This window comes from Armigeres subalbatus, unplaced genomic scaffold (assembly GCF_024139115.2).
Source record: "Armigeres subalbatus isolate Guangzhou_Male unplaced genomic scaffold, GZ_Asu_2 Contig1745, whole genome shotgun sequence".
NCBI classification, from domain to species: domain Eukaryota; kingdom Metazoa; phylum Arthropoda; class Insecta; order Diptera; family Culicidae; genus Armigeres; species Armigeres subalbatus.
Window position 1 is genome coordinate 24,460 of NW_026942556.1, and position 19,334 is coordinate 43,793.

General features: G+C 37.2%; 1 protein-coding gene across 11 annotated transcripts in view; it reads right to left on the reverse strand.

Moving 5' to 3' along the window:
* Positions 1-2,617: 2,617 nt before the first annotated feature.
* Positions 2,618-19,334, reverse strand: part of LOC134203298 (moesin/ezrin/radixin homolog 1-like) — a 142,186-nt gene continuing 125,469 nt past the window's right edge. For all 11 annotated transcript variants that reach the window (XM_062678177.1, XM_062678178.1, XM_062678179.1 and 8 more), the window contains one exon: positions 2,618-2,920. In XM_062678177.1, coding sequence (XP_062534161.1) covers positions 2,633-2,920 — 288 coding nt within the window. In that variant the 3' untranslated portion in view covers positions 2,618-2,632. The remainder of the gene's footprint in view (positions 2,921-19,334) is intronic.

The window sequence follows — 19,334 nt, forward strand, 5'->3', positions numbered from 1 at the left end:
TCCACGTACACTATCGTAAAGGCTATAATACTGCTTTTCTCCCTTATTCATTTTTCCTATTTCTTTCTCTCTTTTTCCTTCTTTATTTTTACATTTTTCATATTATTTCTTCTTTCTTCCTTCTTTCTTATTAGCTCTTCTTCCTCTCTTCTTTTCTTTACTTTCTTCTTTCTTTCTTCTGTCTCCTTTCTCCTTACTTCTTCCTTCTCCTTTCTTTCTTCCTTTATCTTTTTTCTTCCTACTTCCTTCTTCCATTCTACTTGTTCCTCACTTCGCACTACTCACTTCTCACTCCCCACTTCTCATTCGGCCTAATTGGATTTGAATTTGGATTGGGTTTGGTTTGGAATTTGGTTGGATTTAAATTGGTTGGATTGGTTTGGATTGGATTTGGATTGGTTGGAGTGGTTGGATTGGATTTGGATTGGTTGGATTGGTTGGATTGGTTTGGATTGGTTTGGATTGGTTGGATTGGTTTGGATTGGTTTGGATTGGTTGGATTGGTTTGGATTGGTTGGATTGGTTTGGATTGGTTTGGATTGGTTTGGATTGGTTTGGATTGGTTTGGATTGGTTGGATTGGTTTGGATTGTATTTGGATTGGTTTGGATTGGTTTGGATTGGATTTGGATTGGATTTGGATTGGATTTGGATTGGATTTGGATTGGATTTGGATTGGATTTGGATGGGATGTGGATTGGATGTGGATTGGATGTGGATTGGATTTGGATTGGATTTGGATTGGATTTGGATTGGATTTGGATTGGATTTGGATTGGATTTGGATTGGATTCTTTCTTTCTTCCTCACTTCGCACTACTCACTTCTCACTCCCCACTTCTCATTCGGCCTAATGACCTTCGACCTAATGACCCAGCGTCATTTAAATCCAAATCCAAACCTAATTCAATTTCCAATTCCAATCAAATAAAAATTTTATCATGATTCACTTCCAATCCACTTTTATCCCATCAAATTCAATTTAAACCCAATCTAATTCTAATCCAAATTCAACCCATTTAATAAAACATCCAATCCTAATTGAATCCTTAACCCAAGAAAAATCCAATCCAATCAAAATTCAAATTTAATTCAAACACAATTCAAATCAAATTCAATCAAAAACCAATTTAAACCCAGTCCAAATCCAATGCAAATTTAATCCAAATCGAATCCGAATCCATCCCATTTTCAATTTAAATCTATTACTAATCCATTCCACATTCAATACAAAGCCACTTCAAATCCAATCTAAATCCAAATCCAATTCAAATCCATTCTAGATTTCAAACAAATCCAATCCAGATTTAACCCGAGTTTAATCAGATCAGATTCCAATCAAAACCAATGAGTATTCAAATCCAATTCAAACCTCATGTAAATCCAATTCGAATCCGATTCAAATGTAGATCAAATACAATACAAATTAGATCCAAATATAATTTAAATCCAATCCAATAACAATTCAAATCTATTTTCATTGGATTTGTATTAAATTTGCGTTAGATACAGATTGGATTTTGATCGAATTTCGATTGATATCCTTGTAGATTAGTTCTGGCGGTTTCGATTTGGCGCAATTCCTTTGGCTACGTACTTTCTACTAGACTTGACCCTTCTAATCTTAATCGAGAAAAAAGCTAATTGAAAGTTTGAATGTTGCACAAGAACAATCTTCTTGCAATTTTAGATATAGGGGAACGGTTCGCCACTTCATCTCATAGCTCCTATTTCCATCCCATCAAAAACAAAGCAATGGAAAGGAATTTGGTTTGTTTATTATTTTTGTGATTTTTTTCAGCAGTGAGCACGCATGTTGACAAAAAGAAGCGACGAATTTGGTGCCGTATTGCTTTGTTTAGCGATGAGATGGATATATGTACAGTGAGATGGAGATCGGAACAGTTCCCCTACATACTTTGATATGATTAACGAAAATTAACAAACAAGAACTTTCTCCAACGAGACGAGCCAGCCTTGGGCGGAAAGTCTCGCTAATAAAGGCAAAAGAAAACTCTCCAGTAGCAAAACAACTATTTCAAGAATATTGGAACCATTCGCAAACCCTGCGAAGGCTATAAATTATTTTCAATAAACTAAGAATTATTCTGATACGCAGATGTACACATATAGCGGATGATCTAATCACTGTCGTTTGTAAGATGCAATTACAACACCCAGTGTAAATATATCCTCCTCCAAAGATGATCTCACACTGAACCCACCGTTCCGGATCCTCACCAAGAGAAGCAAATTTGTTAACCATCCTAAAATTACTTCACGAACAGAAAACGTTGGACGCATTCCAACTACATCGATCATACTGATGTATCAATTAATCGTGCTCTTTCGCATAACAACTCTATTGGCAAATTTGTAATCGTATCAACTAGCTACTTCTAATAGCTCTAATATCCAACCAGTGCGTACGCAAAACAATGAGAAAGGAAAAAACGAATAACACCGGTCGGTGACCGCAGAGCGCAGCGGAAGCGACAACGCACCGGCATCGACCGCGCGACCACCGATCGATCGTTTGCAATCGTAAAGTACGGAATTTCTCCATCATTTGACGGCGGTTTCTACTACGGGCCAACTAGCGATCGATGGATGAGGCCGGGGGCCTTCGTTGAATTATGCAAAACTGGTTTCCGTTTTAACGCCACGCCGCCGCCGCCGCCTAGCAACTACCCACGCGCACAAAAATCGACCTACGAGCGTCCTTAGAAGTAGTGTACGCACCTTTTTGTACAGTTTGATCCACGTCAGGTCACCCTTGGAGTCTGTGTACTGAAGCCCGAAGAACCACACCTCCCGCAGGCCGATGGTTTTGACGACCTGATCGAACAGTTGCTTGCCGGTGGTGCTCTGCTGTATCGCAAACTCCAGCTCGGCGTCCATCGTCGTGACGCGCACGTTCATCTGCAAGAAAGGAAAAAGAAGGGAGAAATGTTGTTAAAATAGTATTTAATTAATCATTGTTTTAGAGATTTCAAATTTGATCCTAAGGAAGATTTTCACAAATCCGTTAGAATATTTTATTTGCAATAAAGCGAGTTGGCTCTATTCAAGCCCCAAAGTACGAAAAAAACATGCGACTCGACGTTTTACCAACAAACCACTCGAGCCCCCAAGGTCTCCAATGTAATGCTTTTCCTCATTTCATCGGCAGCTAACATTGACCGAAGCCGCGGACTCGATCCCGCACGCACGAATTCGCGCGCTACGATGAGAAATAGTCGAAAAGTCTGACGAAAAATTAATGAACCGCATCCATCACTCCGCCACACACTGCCACCACGACAGTCCGCAGAAAGTCCGCGCGCGCTAAGCTGGCTGCTGAAACCGATCGCAATCGCAACAAATCGGTGGTGGCGTTGTTCGGCGTGCTGCTGCAGTGATTGTTGCGTTTGTTGCTACACAAACGCACTTTACACGTCGTCGCCGCGCCCCGCTTCGCTGGTATGACGAGCGGCGGCGGGCGGAACAACAACGACCTTCACCACTTTCGACACTTTCCTTGACCATCATCATAAGCCCACTAAACTAAGGGGCGGCGGTTATTTACACGTCGTCGGACCATCGTCGTCATCGTTCGGTGCGAAATGAATGTTCGAAGAAACGCGGAAGGTAACGGCGGCGCGGGTGGGGGGCCTTACGGATTATGTCATGGATGCGTTTCAGTCGGAGCACGAACTCAAGAGCCGTCGTCCGGCTGTCAAAAGCGATTTGTCTGAAGCATTGTAAATTTTTCAAATCGCGAACGAGGTCGTTCGATTGAATTTTAAAGGGGCTGCGATGCGATAATTGAGTGCACGAATTTTGCGAGATTTAATGAAAGGTTTGCGTTTGGCTTTCGTTCTGTGGAAACGAGCGAACCCGATCGTTCTGCCAGCATAAGTCTAACAATATCCAAAAATTATAGCTGGTTCTTTGTGTAATCACCGGTGTCGCAATTATCTACAGCGATTATCTAACTTAGACGACCTAATCAATGAGTACTAAGAACTGATACGAATCTAATTTCGATCGTTTAGGCATTTCATTTTAACGGAGCTTGCCTCATCAGTATCGATAAACAATGGGGAATTGGGAAATTTACCGCTACTTATCTGTTAAAGCTATGTCGTACATGTCCTATCTTTCTCATGAAAGCCATGTTTAAATATTCTGTTATTTTTTTATTGCTTTTTAGGGAAGTTTCGAGAAGTGTGTCAGGCTATGACAGAGTAAACATTCCTATTCAATTTTAAAATTCCGCTTAGTGAACTTGAATCTGCATTACCCACAACGAATCATACAATGAAATCCCATTGTATCTAATAACTGAGGAGTTGAAGAAACAAATTTGAACGAGTTACATTATCACCAGGCATATAGTTTTTAAGCTTCAGAAACTACGAAAACAAATACAAATCAATACAACTGGATTGATAGACGAAATTCTCGAATGGCCGGATAATTCCCGGGACTTTCCCGCTTGTGTTCAAGTCTTGGCTTTTCTAGGTTTTCCCGAGTAGGTTACCACCCTGGAATGAGCACTCCAGTTATTTCAAATTATGTGTAATATAATATTAAACGACTTTGTTTATTGATGAAAGAAAAATAGACGAAGAGTTTCTTCCTATTCTTATCTTTGCGAAGCAGGTTGTTGTTTGAATCCGGTCATGCATTGGTGAATTTGTTTTACAGTTAGTCACGCACAATACCTACTAAATGAAATAAAAAAAACATATTTCATCCGGATTTCCGTAGTTTGGTGTGATTTTGACACAATCATTTTTTTTCTTATATTAAACTGATGGACACTGTTGAATATTGACAAATTTATACTACTTTTTCTTTAAATTATCATTTATTCGGAAAGCTCATTTACCGTAAAGCGTTACGGAGCCGGACACAATTTTTCATGATAATTATACACTAATATTAGTTTTGGAGAACCGAAAGACTCGCGGTAAGGGCGAGGTTAGGGAATAGATTTATAGAGGAAGACATTCTTATGGTAATACTTTCTGCGCCGCATACACAGAGATTGCCTTCTGAGAGCCCCACTCGAAAAATATGTGGACATAGATACATAGATTTTTTGAACCATGGCTGCTTAGACACCTGTTAGAAAATTAAATACAACCATCCACCCATCTCCACATTTGTCCATTTTTTGTTGCCAGCTGATCAAGGTTTCCTAATGAACGAATGAGAAAAAATCATCGAGGGTGATTCGCCGACCATAAAATCACCATCCATAGCGCCCACTTTACCCAGAGAATCCGCAATCTCATTTCCCGGGATCAAGCAATGAGAAGGGACCCAAGCCATGGTGATTGTGTAAGACCATTTTGATAAAGCACTCACAGCTTCTCGTATCCCACTCAGAAGATACGCTGGGTGCTTAACCGATTTCATTGACCGAGCAGTCTCCAAGGAACTTAGACTGCCGGTAATGATGAAAAAGTGGCCAGGACTCAGGAGGTAGGCTTTTTGAGCTTAAAGTAGGCGCTATGAAAAACGTTGAAAACACCAAAACCAGTGGAGTCATCCGAATTTTACCCATCTGTAAAAAAAAAAGCTTGTCTCCTCACTGGCGTGCCCGTATTTGCTCGTATATACAGATCAAAAGTTACAGAGAAGATGTTGGAGTCTAATAAGTTAGCACGATTGGTGTCAGCCGAAGAAGCGCTTATCTCCAGCAATATGTACCAGTGGTAAATACGCATGAAACGAGTTTCGTTCAAGCAGCTTCTCGAAGTTGTCATTGACCAATGGATGAGGAACCGGAGCGATAATTCCGCGAAACGATCTGTCAGCGGCAGTACTTCCAAACTTATTATATGAGTCGAATTTATACAACCTAACGCGATATCAGGGCTGGTAGCGACCGAAGCCACTCAAAATAGTGACTTTAGTGACCAAAGCTGACGAAAAAAGGGACCAAATAGTGACTTTCAGTTGCAGAAAAAGTGATTAAATAGTGACTTCCAATTCCAGTTGCTAGTTCAATGAGACGAAATCAAGCGTTTTTGGGTCGAAGGAGAATAATTTATGGTGAAAAACATCTTTCACTCACCACTCTTTTCCCTTAGAACAAACTCAGCAGAGAAACGAAAATCTTACACGCTTACCTTTATCTACTCAGTAAAAGTGTATTGCCCTCTCTTTAAACCCCACGAAAATTTGACTCAATATCAGTCAAAAGCAGGACTACTCAAAACTATGATCAAATTTTTATGCCACTGGAAGTTAGCGAAGTATGGTTATCACTCATAACACCTGTTTTGATCAACCCCGTGAAACAAGCACTAGTTCTTGAAGCCACCGTTTGTTGGTGTGGCGCTAGTGCTGTTCTTGAAGTTCAAAGCACCGTTCATATTGTACCGTAAATTTGGCGCGGGTATTAAATTATGTATCGCAAAATGATTTTTGATCGAGAAAATTTAAATTTCAATTACTTATATAATTATATTGTTTTGCTTTCGTCATTTATCCAGCATTTTACGTGCGGTAATAGCTGCCACAATATAATTATCATCAAAATCAGTCGAAATTATCACCGGAAAAAAAAAACAAATAAATTAATGTCAATAGCCGCCACAATTTAACATGTTCTGGTAAGGTGCAATCTATTTGACGTTTGTCTTGTGTCGTTTGTCATCGCAGTGATCATCATCATCCTCATCCTCATCATCCTGGGTTAAGCTAATTTTGAGAGAAATTAAATAAATATATTGTAACTCTGTCAATTATCATCCGATTTTGACAATTTAGGGATGCCTGAACCGGAAATTTAATATTGTTTCACAGTATGTTTACAGGGCCGGCTAAGGTCCTTCGAGAAATAAGTTTATCAGAATCCGAATGAAAACAAATATTAAGGTCCGTCTCATTTACCGAAAAATTAGGGTCCCCAAATTGATTTGGACCCCTACATATTTTGGACCCTCCTGTTGACATTTTATTGATATCTGAACTTAACTCAATGCTGCTGCTGAATCACGCATGGTCCTTATGCAAATAAGATTGCTTCGAATGTGTTCGATTAGTTTTTCGCACAGGAAAAATAACGATATTTGGATGAAATGTTAATGAAATCAATTTTTTCAAGAAGGCAAACGTTACACGCAAAAAAAAGCGTTAATGAATTCGTGAACTAACAAGTTCATGGTGTATTTTTTTCGGGAACAACAGCCACGGATTTGGGAACACAGTCACGTTTTCTGGAACGTTCTGGAAAACGTGACTGGTGTTCCCGAATTCATGAATTAAATCACGGTGTTTTTTTGCTGGTTCACGAATTCGGGAACGCTTTTTTTGCGTGTACAATACGTTACGCTTCAAATCATACATCATTGAATATCTCAGAACGAACACAACCAGTTTATGTTGAAATTGCAATCTTCTCATTAATGCATGTCAATCGAAAGATAAGACTTTGCTTTAGCTCAAATGACCTGTGCAAATTGAAAATTCATTTTTGAACAGACTAAAAGGGGGTCGTCCAAAATGTGTACATTTGTTGGTCCAAAATATATTGCACTTTCCAAAACGAAGAATATTTTCATATCAGATAGTTCCGATGCCCATTTCAAACTTTCTTTTCATAAATAAGACTTTCATCTATGAAATTATGTGATTTTAGCTTGTACCACACGTAGGCTGACCAGATCATTTCGGTGAAAAACGGGACAAACGTGCTTGCAAAAAGGGACACATCAAAAAACCTTGTGATAAAATTCAAGAGCTGTAGAAGTATCAAAATTTATGGGCTTAATTTTCATTTTCCGTGTAAAAAATTAGAAAAGCGTGAATCATTCACCACCATTACCTTAAGTTAGTTAGTTGTGGAAAAATACTAAATTACAAATATTTCACTCTTCAAAGGGATGCGGACAAAAACACGAAGGAACATACAATTACGCATTTTTGGAATATTTAAAAAATGTGGAATTTTGAAATTTTATTTTATTCTACTCTTAAACATGCATTAAGGATTTTATTATTGACCAAAATCTAAAACTATTCCAATTCTAAATATTTAAAATTTAACAAACAATAGTCAAAGTACCATGTTAAGGCCGGTTTTGGGCATTAGAAGGCTAAAAAACAGTTTCTAGTGGAAACTTTAAAAACAAATGCAAAAAGAGCGATAGGGTGGGATTATTGATAACCCATGCAAAGAATGATTATGAATACAAGTGGAAAATAATCTTCAATAACAAGAATCTCAACAAGGAAAGAACATTACTAAAATCACTTGTCATAAGACGAGTTTGTACAATCCCATTTAATTCCACCTAAAATGTTATTTTAATTATTCACATGAATATGGTTGGTGCATGAGAATAATGTCTAATCTAATCGATCCACAGTCCTTTTTGATCGAAATTGATTTTAATGACGCTAAAAGTAGCATCACGCCTCGGGAATCTTTTCCATTGATTTTGTTCCTATGTGCTCCCAAAAAAAACGGGACTCATGCAATTTCATCGCGAAAAGTAGAAAAATTCTGGCCTGTATTTTTTTACAGCTCGTACTCTCGGAAATCTCCGCCGGATTGTATTTTAAATCTGGCCGAAATGTATTTTTTCTTATAAAGGAGTCACATAAATCTCGTCTACACACATGTGAGCGAAATTTACAGATGAGCTCCTGATGTGTAAAATAAAATACGTGAGGACCTTAAATTTAGCCTTTAATCCGACCAAATTTTCCCTCGGTCTGCCTTAAACTCGATTTCGTTCAGTTGATTTATAAATTATTTTTTTTACAGTGGATGATTTCGGAATATTCAGAATTATTCAGAAAGACTTTGAATAATTCTTAATGTTTCGAAAAGAATCAAATGAGTGAAAAATATATGATAAAGCAGCATTGAAAACAAACTACTTAATTTTATTGACGTTGATGCTGCATGCCGTGATGCGTGACCTGATTTTCAGGATATACTTGCCTACCAAGTTACTTATTTCGTTCCATCCAGTGATGAAATGGCCAAATTGTAATGCCATCGGAATAAGCAGAAAATAATGATTTAAATAGAACTGTATGAAAAAAATCCCGGAGAAGCACCTTTTTCATTAACTGTTAAAATCCTTAAGAAAAGTCGATCAATGGAAAATACAAAAAGGCATGGATAGCACTCTTTAAAAAGCAACACTTATAAGTTATAATATAACATCTCACATTTTTTATGGGGTTTCGTCCTCCTTCTTTGTTGAGAGATGAGCCATCCAAGGGCTGCAAATCTCTCTAATAAAGACACACGAAAAACACTTTCTATATATTTGATTTTAGATTCCTATTGAATTTGTTCGAGTAATATTTTGGAGCTCTTCGGAAGAATCATTGAAAAACAGGACAAATTGAGGATTTTTAGATTACGACAGGACAGCACCAGAAGGTTTAAAAACAGGACTGTCCCGTTAAATACGGTACGTATGGTCAGCCTAACCACACGTCTCATTTGAAAGATATAAGCGGATATTGGGTTGCACTTCCTCACGGAGTCCAAAATGCAACATTTACTCTAAACTTTAAAGTGCCAGTTCGAAGATTTAAAAAATACCCAGTCTTAAGAAAGGCTGGTGCACCCCCCCAAAACCATTAAAACGTAAATCTATCATTGTACGTGTCATCGACAGGTGTTTTATGTAACACTATTGGAACCTTTTTTCTTTACATTTGATCTGATCCAACTGGAGGTGGATGTCACATTGTGGATAAAAATTTGCTTTAAACTGGACCATTTGTGTGTTGACAGAATAATAATTTATTGAAGCGTAATGGACTGAGCGTAAAAGTCAGGAGATTAAAAATAATAACTTTCGAGCTGCAAATAATCACCGGAAAAAGTTCTTTTAATTGACGAGAAACCTAACCATACTGCTCATGTGGCATATGTGTTACATTTGACATTTGGTCGATTATGAGTTAATCTTAAGAATCCTAAGCAACCTAAGAATCAAATCAGATAAGTAGTGATTCAAATTGTTCTGCTGTATTTAATTTTAATATGAATATGAAACATGCATTCTCCCAGCAGCTGCCTCAAATTAATTTAAATTCAGATTCAAAAGCTCAAAACTGTTGCACAGCTTTGTTCTATTTTCTGCAGATTGAATCACGAGATTCAAATTTTGTATGTTTTGGCGATTGAACGCATTATTTTAACTACGGAATTTGGATCAATGCACTTTACAATTACGCCGCATTTCTGAGCAGCAAAATAAACAATTATTTTATTTATTTAAACAAAATTCAAACATGCACATAAAACTGCTGGAGATACCAGCGTTTTTTTTTATTTTGCTTCAGATTCCAACGAGAATAGTGTTCTTAAATTTGGAGGAAAAATAAATCATTGCTGATCAATCAGTTAATTGGTTTGCAGTCTTATTTTTTCTACTAGCAATTTTTTTTTTAACAGAACGGTGCATTAGAAATTAAAGGCCCACTCTTTATCAGAATGCCAAATATTTGTCAAATTCCTTCAGACATCTATCAACTCGTTGGGTATCAGGCAGATCACTACCGATGCTTATGAGAATCTGTAGATGAAAACAACAGTTTTTTCTTAATTTACCTTTTTTGCTGGATAGTAATGAAAAGTTATGTATTTCATATCTGTGATGGTAATCAGATCGTTTTTGTTTTTTGCAAATCTGATTAAATTGTTATTATATCATTTAATTAATTATCTTAAAGATAAATCGTCTAGCTCAAACCTTTGTAAGGGTATGTGGCGGGACCATCATCATCATCATCATCATCTGACAAATTTGTTATTCCTATTAATAATTTGGTATTTGTTATTGTGACAAATACAGTGCTGATGACTTTTGCGCTATAACGAAACATGTGTATCTGAAATTAACGAATCACCTATATATGTAGATAATTGCAATAAATTTATGAAACTTATTTTAGATGGTGCGCTTTAAAAAAAAAAAATTTCTTTATTTTTTATTCGAATTAAATCTCTCCTCGAGCGATATTGTCGCATGCGTCACTGTGTTCCATGCTTAAAGCCACAGCTTGACAGCTAGCACCAAGTTTAGCACCAAGTTTTCGGCTTCAATCATATTGTATGCAGATGACAGCCGTTTCAGGGGGCTGGTTTTGATGAGCATTTTCTTCTTTTCAGAATGAGTGAAAATTACGATAATTGGATTAGTTGAACACCTACTTTAGAAAGATGCAGAGAATTATACGATTTGTCACTGGTGCCACGGAAGTTTTTCTTATTTTGAGTGCGACAGGAACAACAGTACGGCTCGTTTTGGTAGACAGCGAAACAAAAATGATGAAGATTCATGTACAACGAGCCAGGGATTGAACGCTCGACCTCCTGCTTGTAATGAGGACCATGCTCTCTGAACTTTAAATTTTTTTCCTCCTTCCGCAGATTTTCCGACTTGCTGTGCGTATTCATGAACTAAATTTGACAGCGCATGCAATCTTCAACATTGGGTAGACTTGATTCCCTTTCTGTGATATCTACTCAATAAATATGTTTTACAGCAAACCCTTCATTACATCTTGTCCAATTACAAAAATTATATTTTCATGAAATTTTTAGACAAATTTTTAAATTATATTATAAATGGATGACCAATGAGGGCTCAAGTCTCCTCAAACTGAGGCAACAACTCAAAATCCAAAAATCCTGAAATTGTGGTGGAGTGTTGCAATGATGTTATCGATCATTTAGTAATTTGCTTTCGATCATTTAGTAGTTTGTCAATAACTCATTCCAGAAGCTGAATTTTAAAATGTGTTGTATGGTGGACTTCTAGTGCAAAGGTTTTTCTACAACTCTGCCTAATGGTTTGTTGTTAGAATTCAACTAATAACGGAGTTATAGCGCTAGTTGCAGTAGCTTAAACTAAATGATTGGAATTTTGTTATCATTTAGTCTAAGTTACTGATACTATAGCTATAACTCCGTTACTAGTGGAATTCAAACAACGAACTATTTGGCAGAGTTGTAGAAAAACCTTCGCACTAGGAGTCCACCATACAACAAATTTTGAAATTCAGCTTCTAGAAAGAGTTATTGACAAACTACTAAATGATCGAACGCAAATTACTAAATGATCGAACGCAAATTACTAAATGATCGAACGCAAATTACTAAATGATCGATAACATCCTTGGAGTGTTGGCATTTTTATATCTTCATTAAGCATATTTATGGATTTTTGCTGTGAAAAAATGATACCATTTGGTCATTATCGGGAGAAGTTGTTCAAATTTTGCGTGGACACTAAAAAACAACTTTATGAGGAAAAAAAACACAGTAAATAAATAATAGATTTAATAAGGTTGTCTATCAAAAAAATAACTTGCCACATAACGATCATTTGCCTCCCCACCTTCCCCTACTGTATAAAGATTGAGTTTAAAAAACTTGAAATCGACAGGTCTTCTGCTTGCATTACTGTATTCCAATTTATAAATTGTGACGTAAAACACCTTCGATGAAATGGTGAAATGCCAATAAGAGCAGCGAGTTAAATGGCTCGCGAAGTTTCCGAGCGATATTTTTTTCAAGTTCCTTAATTTCGTTTCTGCTATGGATAGAGCATCATCCGATGGATACATAAAGCATTATAAAAAATCTTGGTCAATAGTCACGGCCGTGTAAAGAAAAAAAAACGTGTAAAAACAGAATCGGGTGTACCTACTACCGTATTCTAGGACCGACAAAATAGTTGATCGATACAACGTTATAAGATCTTCGGGATGCACTCCCCATCATGTTCCGGTTATTGTTCGCATGAAGTTGATTCGTTTCTAACATTTTTGTGTCAGATACACAATGTGCATCCCGAAGGTGCATTTCGAGTCGAAGACATGCTATGAGTGATTGTCTTACCCATCAGTTGGAGCAGGAACTTTGCCGGCTCAAGTCTTTTTTTTTGAAGCGGCAAACATCTCAGTTTTCTCCGGAGAGATCTCCAAGTCCATAGTATCTTGCAACGGTCCTTGTAGATCGACTGCGGTTGAGCTCGAAATGGATACAACGAAGTCATCCGAAAGCTGTCTTATAACGAGCAATTTGGCATAAGACATTCATCAATGTCTCGGACCTAAAAATTATAAAGAAGGTGGCTCAAACATAAGCCTTGGGGGAGACCCATGTTGCTAATTCGTAAAGTTTCCGAGCCACCATGAGAAAAACTCATACTCTTCTATGACAACAAATTGTACAAATATTTGTTCAAAATCGGCGAAAGTCCACACGAGTGCAATTTGTCAGATAAGACATTGACGCAAACTGAATCGAAAGCCCGCTTCCTAATGTCCAAAAACACTGAGCTCATCGGCTCTGTTTTTGGCAAAAGTAAGCTGAATTTCTGAAGAAAGGAACGCAAGATAGTCGTTTGTTCCCTTATCCCTGCGGAAACTGAATTGTGTATCTGACAGCAAACCATTTGATTTAATTCATCTGTCTAGCCGGAAGAGAATAATCTTCTCTAACAGCTTCCGAAGACAGGACAGCATCGCTACGAATTACAATCCGACGCGGGTTTTTCCGGACTTCGCGATGCCTGGGAGGTTTTTGAGCAAATTGAACCTGATGCTATCCATCCTTGGAGCGAAATTGTTACATGAAAGGAGATCAAGCGAGAATTCAATTATAGAAAATAGGCGATCCATATCATCTCCGTTAGCAAGAGTATCACGTAACTCTTGCTTAAGGGCACTCCGCACGTAATCCAAATTCAAAATTCGCGTTTTCAAGGACACACCACTCAATACGGAAGCAACAAACATCTTTAATTTTTATTATTTGAACTTATTCTGAACTTTGAAAACAAAATTGACAGTTGTGCGTTAATTCCGTATCGATTGGTGTGCCCTTGAAAACCCGAGTCCTTTGAATTTGGATTTCATGAAGAGTGTCCAGGCTTCACCGGCATCGAATCCGGAAAAACTTTCTTTGCGAAGTCGAGTATCCACCGCGACCAGCTTTCACGATCTTCGTTTATGGACGACGTGTTGCGCATTCTTCTCCGGCAATCCACAACAAAAGTGCGCCAACACACTTAATTTTTTTCGCCGAGGCCGGCAAAATAAATTGCCGAGAATCCAACAGCTGATATTCCGGTAAAAATCTCGGTGGAAGTTCAAATTACCGATTGGTCGTAAAATGTTCGATACCATCCAGCTGTCAAAATTTACCGTGCCGCTCGGTAGTGGGTTACCAAATTGATTGGTAAAGTGCTTTGCCGAAATTCAGCAAATAATTATTTTTATTAATTTTTAGATGAGTCAAAATATAAATAAAAAAAAGTCAATCAATATGAAAGTAAAATATATTCAATGCCATATTTCTGTTATTGTACAAATGAAACTTGAAACTTGTTAAAAGGTACAAGTAATGTAAATACGAATTTGTCTATAAAAATGCACTACACTGAGAAAAATGGACGTACGATTTTCAATAAAACGCCTTATGGAAATTTGCCACAAGGAATCGGTATGAATTTCAATATGTTGCCTTATGAATGATGATTTTCATTTAAAAAAAGTGAAGTGCGGCAGACTGGATTCGAACCATGGACGTCGGGGTCGGGAGGCCGGTATGTAGACCACACGCCCATCGACGCTTGGGTATTCGAAGAGGTAACTGCGTATAAGAAGCACTGATGGTGGAATAATCAGTCGAATATTCATAAGGCGCCGGTTATGAATTTCGATAGTCCAGTTCGCTGAGTGTAGATTTCCATTCGCTCGCTGTAAACGTTGGGCGGGAACAGGCAGCTATACCCAAATGGTCTTTTCACGTATATTGGATCGTAATTTTTCCAACGATATTTGCTTCATGATAAATATGTTCACGCGAAGGAAGTGATTTTCATAAATTGCGTCATTTTAAGTAGAGGTGAAAACAGATGGGCTGGAATAAAAAAAAAACGTACACAAGTTCCATTATTTTCAATGTAGCAGTCAATATAAAATCTACTGTAAATTTTGAGCAGATTGGTATCGTGTCCGGAGAAAGTGAAATCAGATTAAATGCTTACCAAAAAGAATTTATTTTTCTATTGATTTTGCTTCTTCACGTTTTTTTTTTTTTTTTCAACAGAGATATGGGCCAAACACAATGGATACGTTTGCGTGCGTTTTGACAGTTTTCCCATGGAGAAACTGTCAAAACGCACGCAAACGTATCAATTGTGTTTGGCCCAATAGAGCACGCTAGAAGTTTTGCGTTTGACAGATGGGTATGCTGAAACTCGGTAAAGTTTCGAACTACCGATCGCTATGGCAATCTTGATTGCCGATTTTCAGTAAACTTGGGAAACGTCATATTTATTAACAAGATATCAGTAAAAGTGAGCTTTAACGATCATGTTCGTCAATTTATTTTACCGAGAAGAAAAACGTCGATTAAGTGTGAATATCTGCGTGTCTCCACCTTGGCCAGCTTCATGAACTGGATCACGAGCGAGATGTCCTGTTTGTGAAGTACGAAAAGTTTTAGGACTTAGAAAATTTGATTTGGGGAGTGAAATGAATTTGAAATAGAAGATTTCTGAAGGAATTTCCCGGAGGAATTTCTCGAAAAATTCCAGGAGGGATTCCTGGAATACAATCCCGGAGAAATTCACGGAGGGATTCCTGGAGGAAGCCTCGGAGGAATTCATGGAGGTAGTCTAGGAGGGAATCCTGGAGGAAATCCCGGAGCGATTGCTGGAGAGTTTCGAAGTGATTCCTGAAGGAAGTCCCAGTAGGATCCCTGGAAAAGTCTCGGTTATTTTAGAAAGTTTTGTGAGAAAATCATGGATTTAAGCTATACGAAATATATTTACTGGCTAAATTTTCTGGAATTTTTTTTTTTGTTCTTAATTTCCAATTTAAGATAATATAAGACATGTTTCAGTATTACTTCCATGAATATCTTAGCAATTAAATTCAAATCCTTCATTTCAAATTCATTTTACTGCCTTAACTCAAACATTTTCAAGTTCTTTGGCATAAAAATATCGATTCTGAAATTTTCACGCCGAAATAATCATTTAAAAACATTCTAGAAAATTGTCAAGTATTAACAGGAGCGGATACTACAAACACAAGAAAATATGAGAAAAAGGCTCATTACGAAGTGATCAACCATATTTGCTATATAGAAAGAAAAATAAACTACTAATGTACTAATGAGTATTTTAGCAATTCCTCGCTTACTATTGGTATACTTGAAACATCAGTAAGTTCATCTAATAATGAAAAGGTCCAATTAAAATAGTTCTATTCAGACTGTGGATTTTGAGAGTTTTTGAAAAAAATCTACAGTTAGCCTTGGATGACTAATAATAACTCCGAGTTAAAAGGCTGGACAAGTTTCAAAGAAAACTTGCGGGCACGAAGAAATAAAGAGCAATTTTCTGGTCAACAAGCCTTAATCGTTCAACCAACATTTCACTATTGTGCTAAATATTGTATCTAAGACACGACCGTAAATTGGACGTAGGATTACGTGAAGCATAAAGTTTTTTTTTGTCTTTATTAGAGAGGCTTGCTGCCCTGGGCTGGCTCACCTCTGTATAAAGTATTCAAATTTGCAATATTCAATCTGTTTACTAAGGTTGATGGTAAGCTGAACTGCAGTCATCAAGCAATTGTGGTTTGCACTTCGAAGAAAATTATTCTCAGAATAACTTTTTCTTTTCTTAAAATGGAGGCCCTGAAAAGAACCGAGGTTTTTTCAATAATGTTCTTTCCCAATCATCAACAGTAACAAAACCTAAATCAAAAGAGAAAACTCCATTTCACTACTACTGACGCCATCCATATATATTTTCTAAATTTTATTAAAGTTATTTTTCCTATTACTAGAGTTCATCACCGATCCATACGAATGAATTCCCCCCGACATGTTGCGACAAGCGCTTGTGATTCTGCTGCAGACGGCATCTTTTTGCCGTTGCCAAGTAATTATAATTTACAATCTGAAGAAAATTTGCCTCAGCTCAACCATCTCTTCTATAAAATGGTGGCTTCAAAAAATGACTTTGTTATTTTCAAACTTTCATGCAGAACGAAAGAGAAAGTGATTCGTTCGTGCAGTGCCCTACTGCTGCCGATGGCAACTTTCTGCCGTCGCCGAGTGATTATGATTTGCACTTTGAAGGAAACTCGTCACGACTTAAGCTTCTCTTGAGTAAAATCGTAGAATAGTAGTTCTGGAAAGAACCGATTTATTTTCAATGATGAGCCGTTCCAAACACTAATAGCTTTCTAATTTAAACTATCAAACCTTTTCTTTTTATAAAATGCTGGTCTTGCAAAAGACCAATTTTCTTCAACAATGCTCCTTTCTAATCACCATGGTAAACATACTCTTAGTGGAAGTAGCACCAATAAAGGAGGTGGTGGGGTTTTAATGAGATTTTTCATAATTATACACTTTATGATGGTTTCAGTTGATGCATCGTGCTTTAAATATCCTGTTAAATGCAATTTATCCTAAGATTTGGATTGAAACACTATTGAAAACATATATTTTCCTTAATAAAATTGACTCCTTTGCTCCTATAGTGGTGCAACTGTACCAATGGTGGTGAATCTCATAAAAATCAATGGATAGCACCATTATGGGAATCAAAATTATTTTTTACCACCACTAAAGAAACAGTGAACTCATTTGCGGTGCAAGCAATATTTGGTAGTTGTTGATGTTAATTAATGATTTGATGATTATTGTTGATGATTTTTGTTAGAAAATTTATTATTTTATCTATTGGCTAAGGTATTGGAGCTGAAAATTTTCAATATTTATCGCTTTTTAAACATAGATCATTAATTAACGGCTACGCAGTCTCATATGATTAGAACGAGTTTTTATTCGTCCAACGTTTCGACACGCGATTAGTGTTTTCTTCAGGGGAAGCTAAAATTTAATACACATACTAATTATACAGTCTTTGATTATGTTTAGTGTTAGTCTTACAATGATTTGTTCGCTTTTTTCATGGTGTCGGAGGAAAAGCAGGTTCGAAAATCAATTGTGTGCAGGCACCATTAAAATCTAGGTCTTCCGAATCGAAATCTTGCTAAAAAGCTCTTGTTTTCATATTGTTCATAGCTGTTCATAGAGTCTAGAAAAAGTTTCATCCTTCTTTGATAACAACGAGAATGCCAAGTAGTGAAACAAGAACGGATTTAGGAAGCACCAGAAGGATGGGAACGTTAAACAAGTACTACAGAGTAGGATAAATATTTCGGCAGGAACTGTTTCTCGGAAAATTCAAATGTCACCAACTGTAGTGCATACATCGAAGCATCGACAAGGAATGAAGTCATTTGAAGTGAAAACTGCCGAATAAACTGACTACATCGTTTTTTTTCAATTCTCAATGTTGTGTGTTCAAATTGTGTCGCGAATAAGCCTTAATGCAGCACAGCTGCGTGTGTAGTATTGAGTCCATCAATATCTGTTCTCTTATTAACGGTGTGAGTGGGTTAATGCTTTAAAACCCAAATTTATCCCCAAGTGGTGATTATGCCTTTCTCGATTCGATATGTTGGATTCGAATTAATGTTGTAAATGCTGTGCTAATTGCCTACATCTTGGCGGTTAAAATATTTGATGCAACTCTATCACGCTGCTTATAAATTACTCAATAATTGAGTAATTTTTAAGCAATTATTATGCGAGTAATGGATTGCGTCATGGCTAAATTGATTAATGACTTAAAGTGTGCTTGTAAACAGCGTATTTGTTAAAAGAAAAATAGAAATATTATTCAAATCGAATGAGTTATTAGGAAACAAAAACAATAGTGTCCAACTAGGAAAGTTTCTCCGTCGAATGAAACTAGTTGCACTCGAATCGGTCAAGTCCTTCTATATGAAACGTGATTAACAAAAAAAAAATCCGGGGCTACACACACACACACACACACACACACACACACACACAGTCAGACATGTGCTCAGTTTTTCGAGCTGAGTCGATTGGTATATAACACTATGGGTCTCCAAGCCTTCTATCAAAATTTGGCTTTTGGAGTGAAATTATAGCCTTCTGGTACAACTTTGTTGTACGAGAAAGGCAAAAATACGTTTCGTTTGTTCATCTACTGATACCTCCACTATCGGTACCGTTACCCTAACAGCAATCAAATGTTGGCCCGAACCTTGCGTTAAAATTTCACTTGATTGAGCTGCTAATGCCTCACGGATACTCGATCAATTTCCGCTAAGAGGCTACCATTTAGAATAAATTTTCAACATCGCCACTTATGTCGCAGGACACCATTTTGGCAATTAACCCTTTCTTCTCGTTAAGTGATGGTTCTGAAAAGAACCGATTTTCATTCCGCAA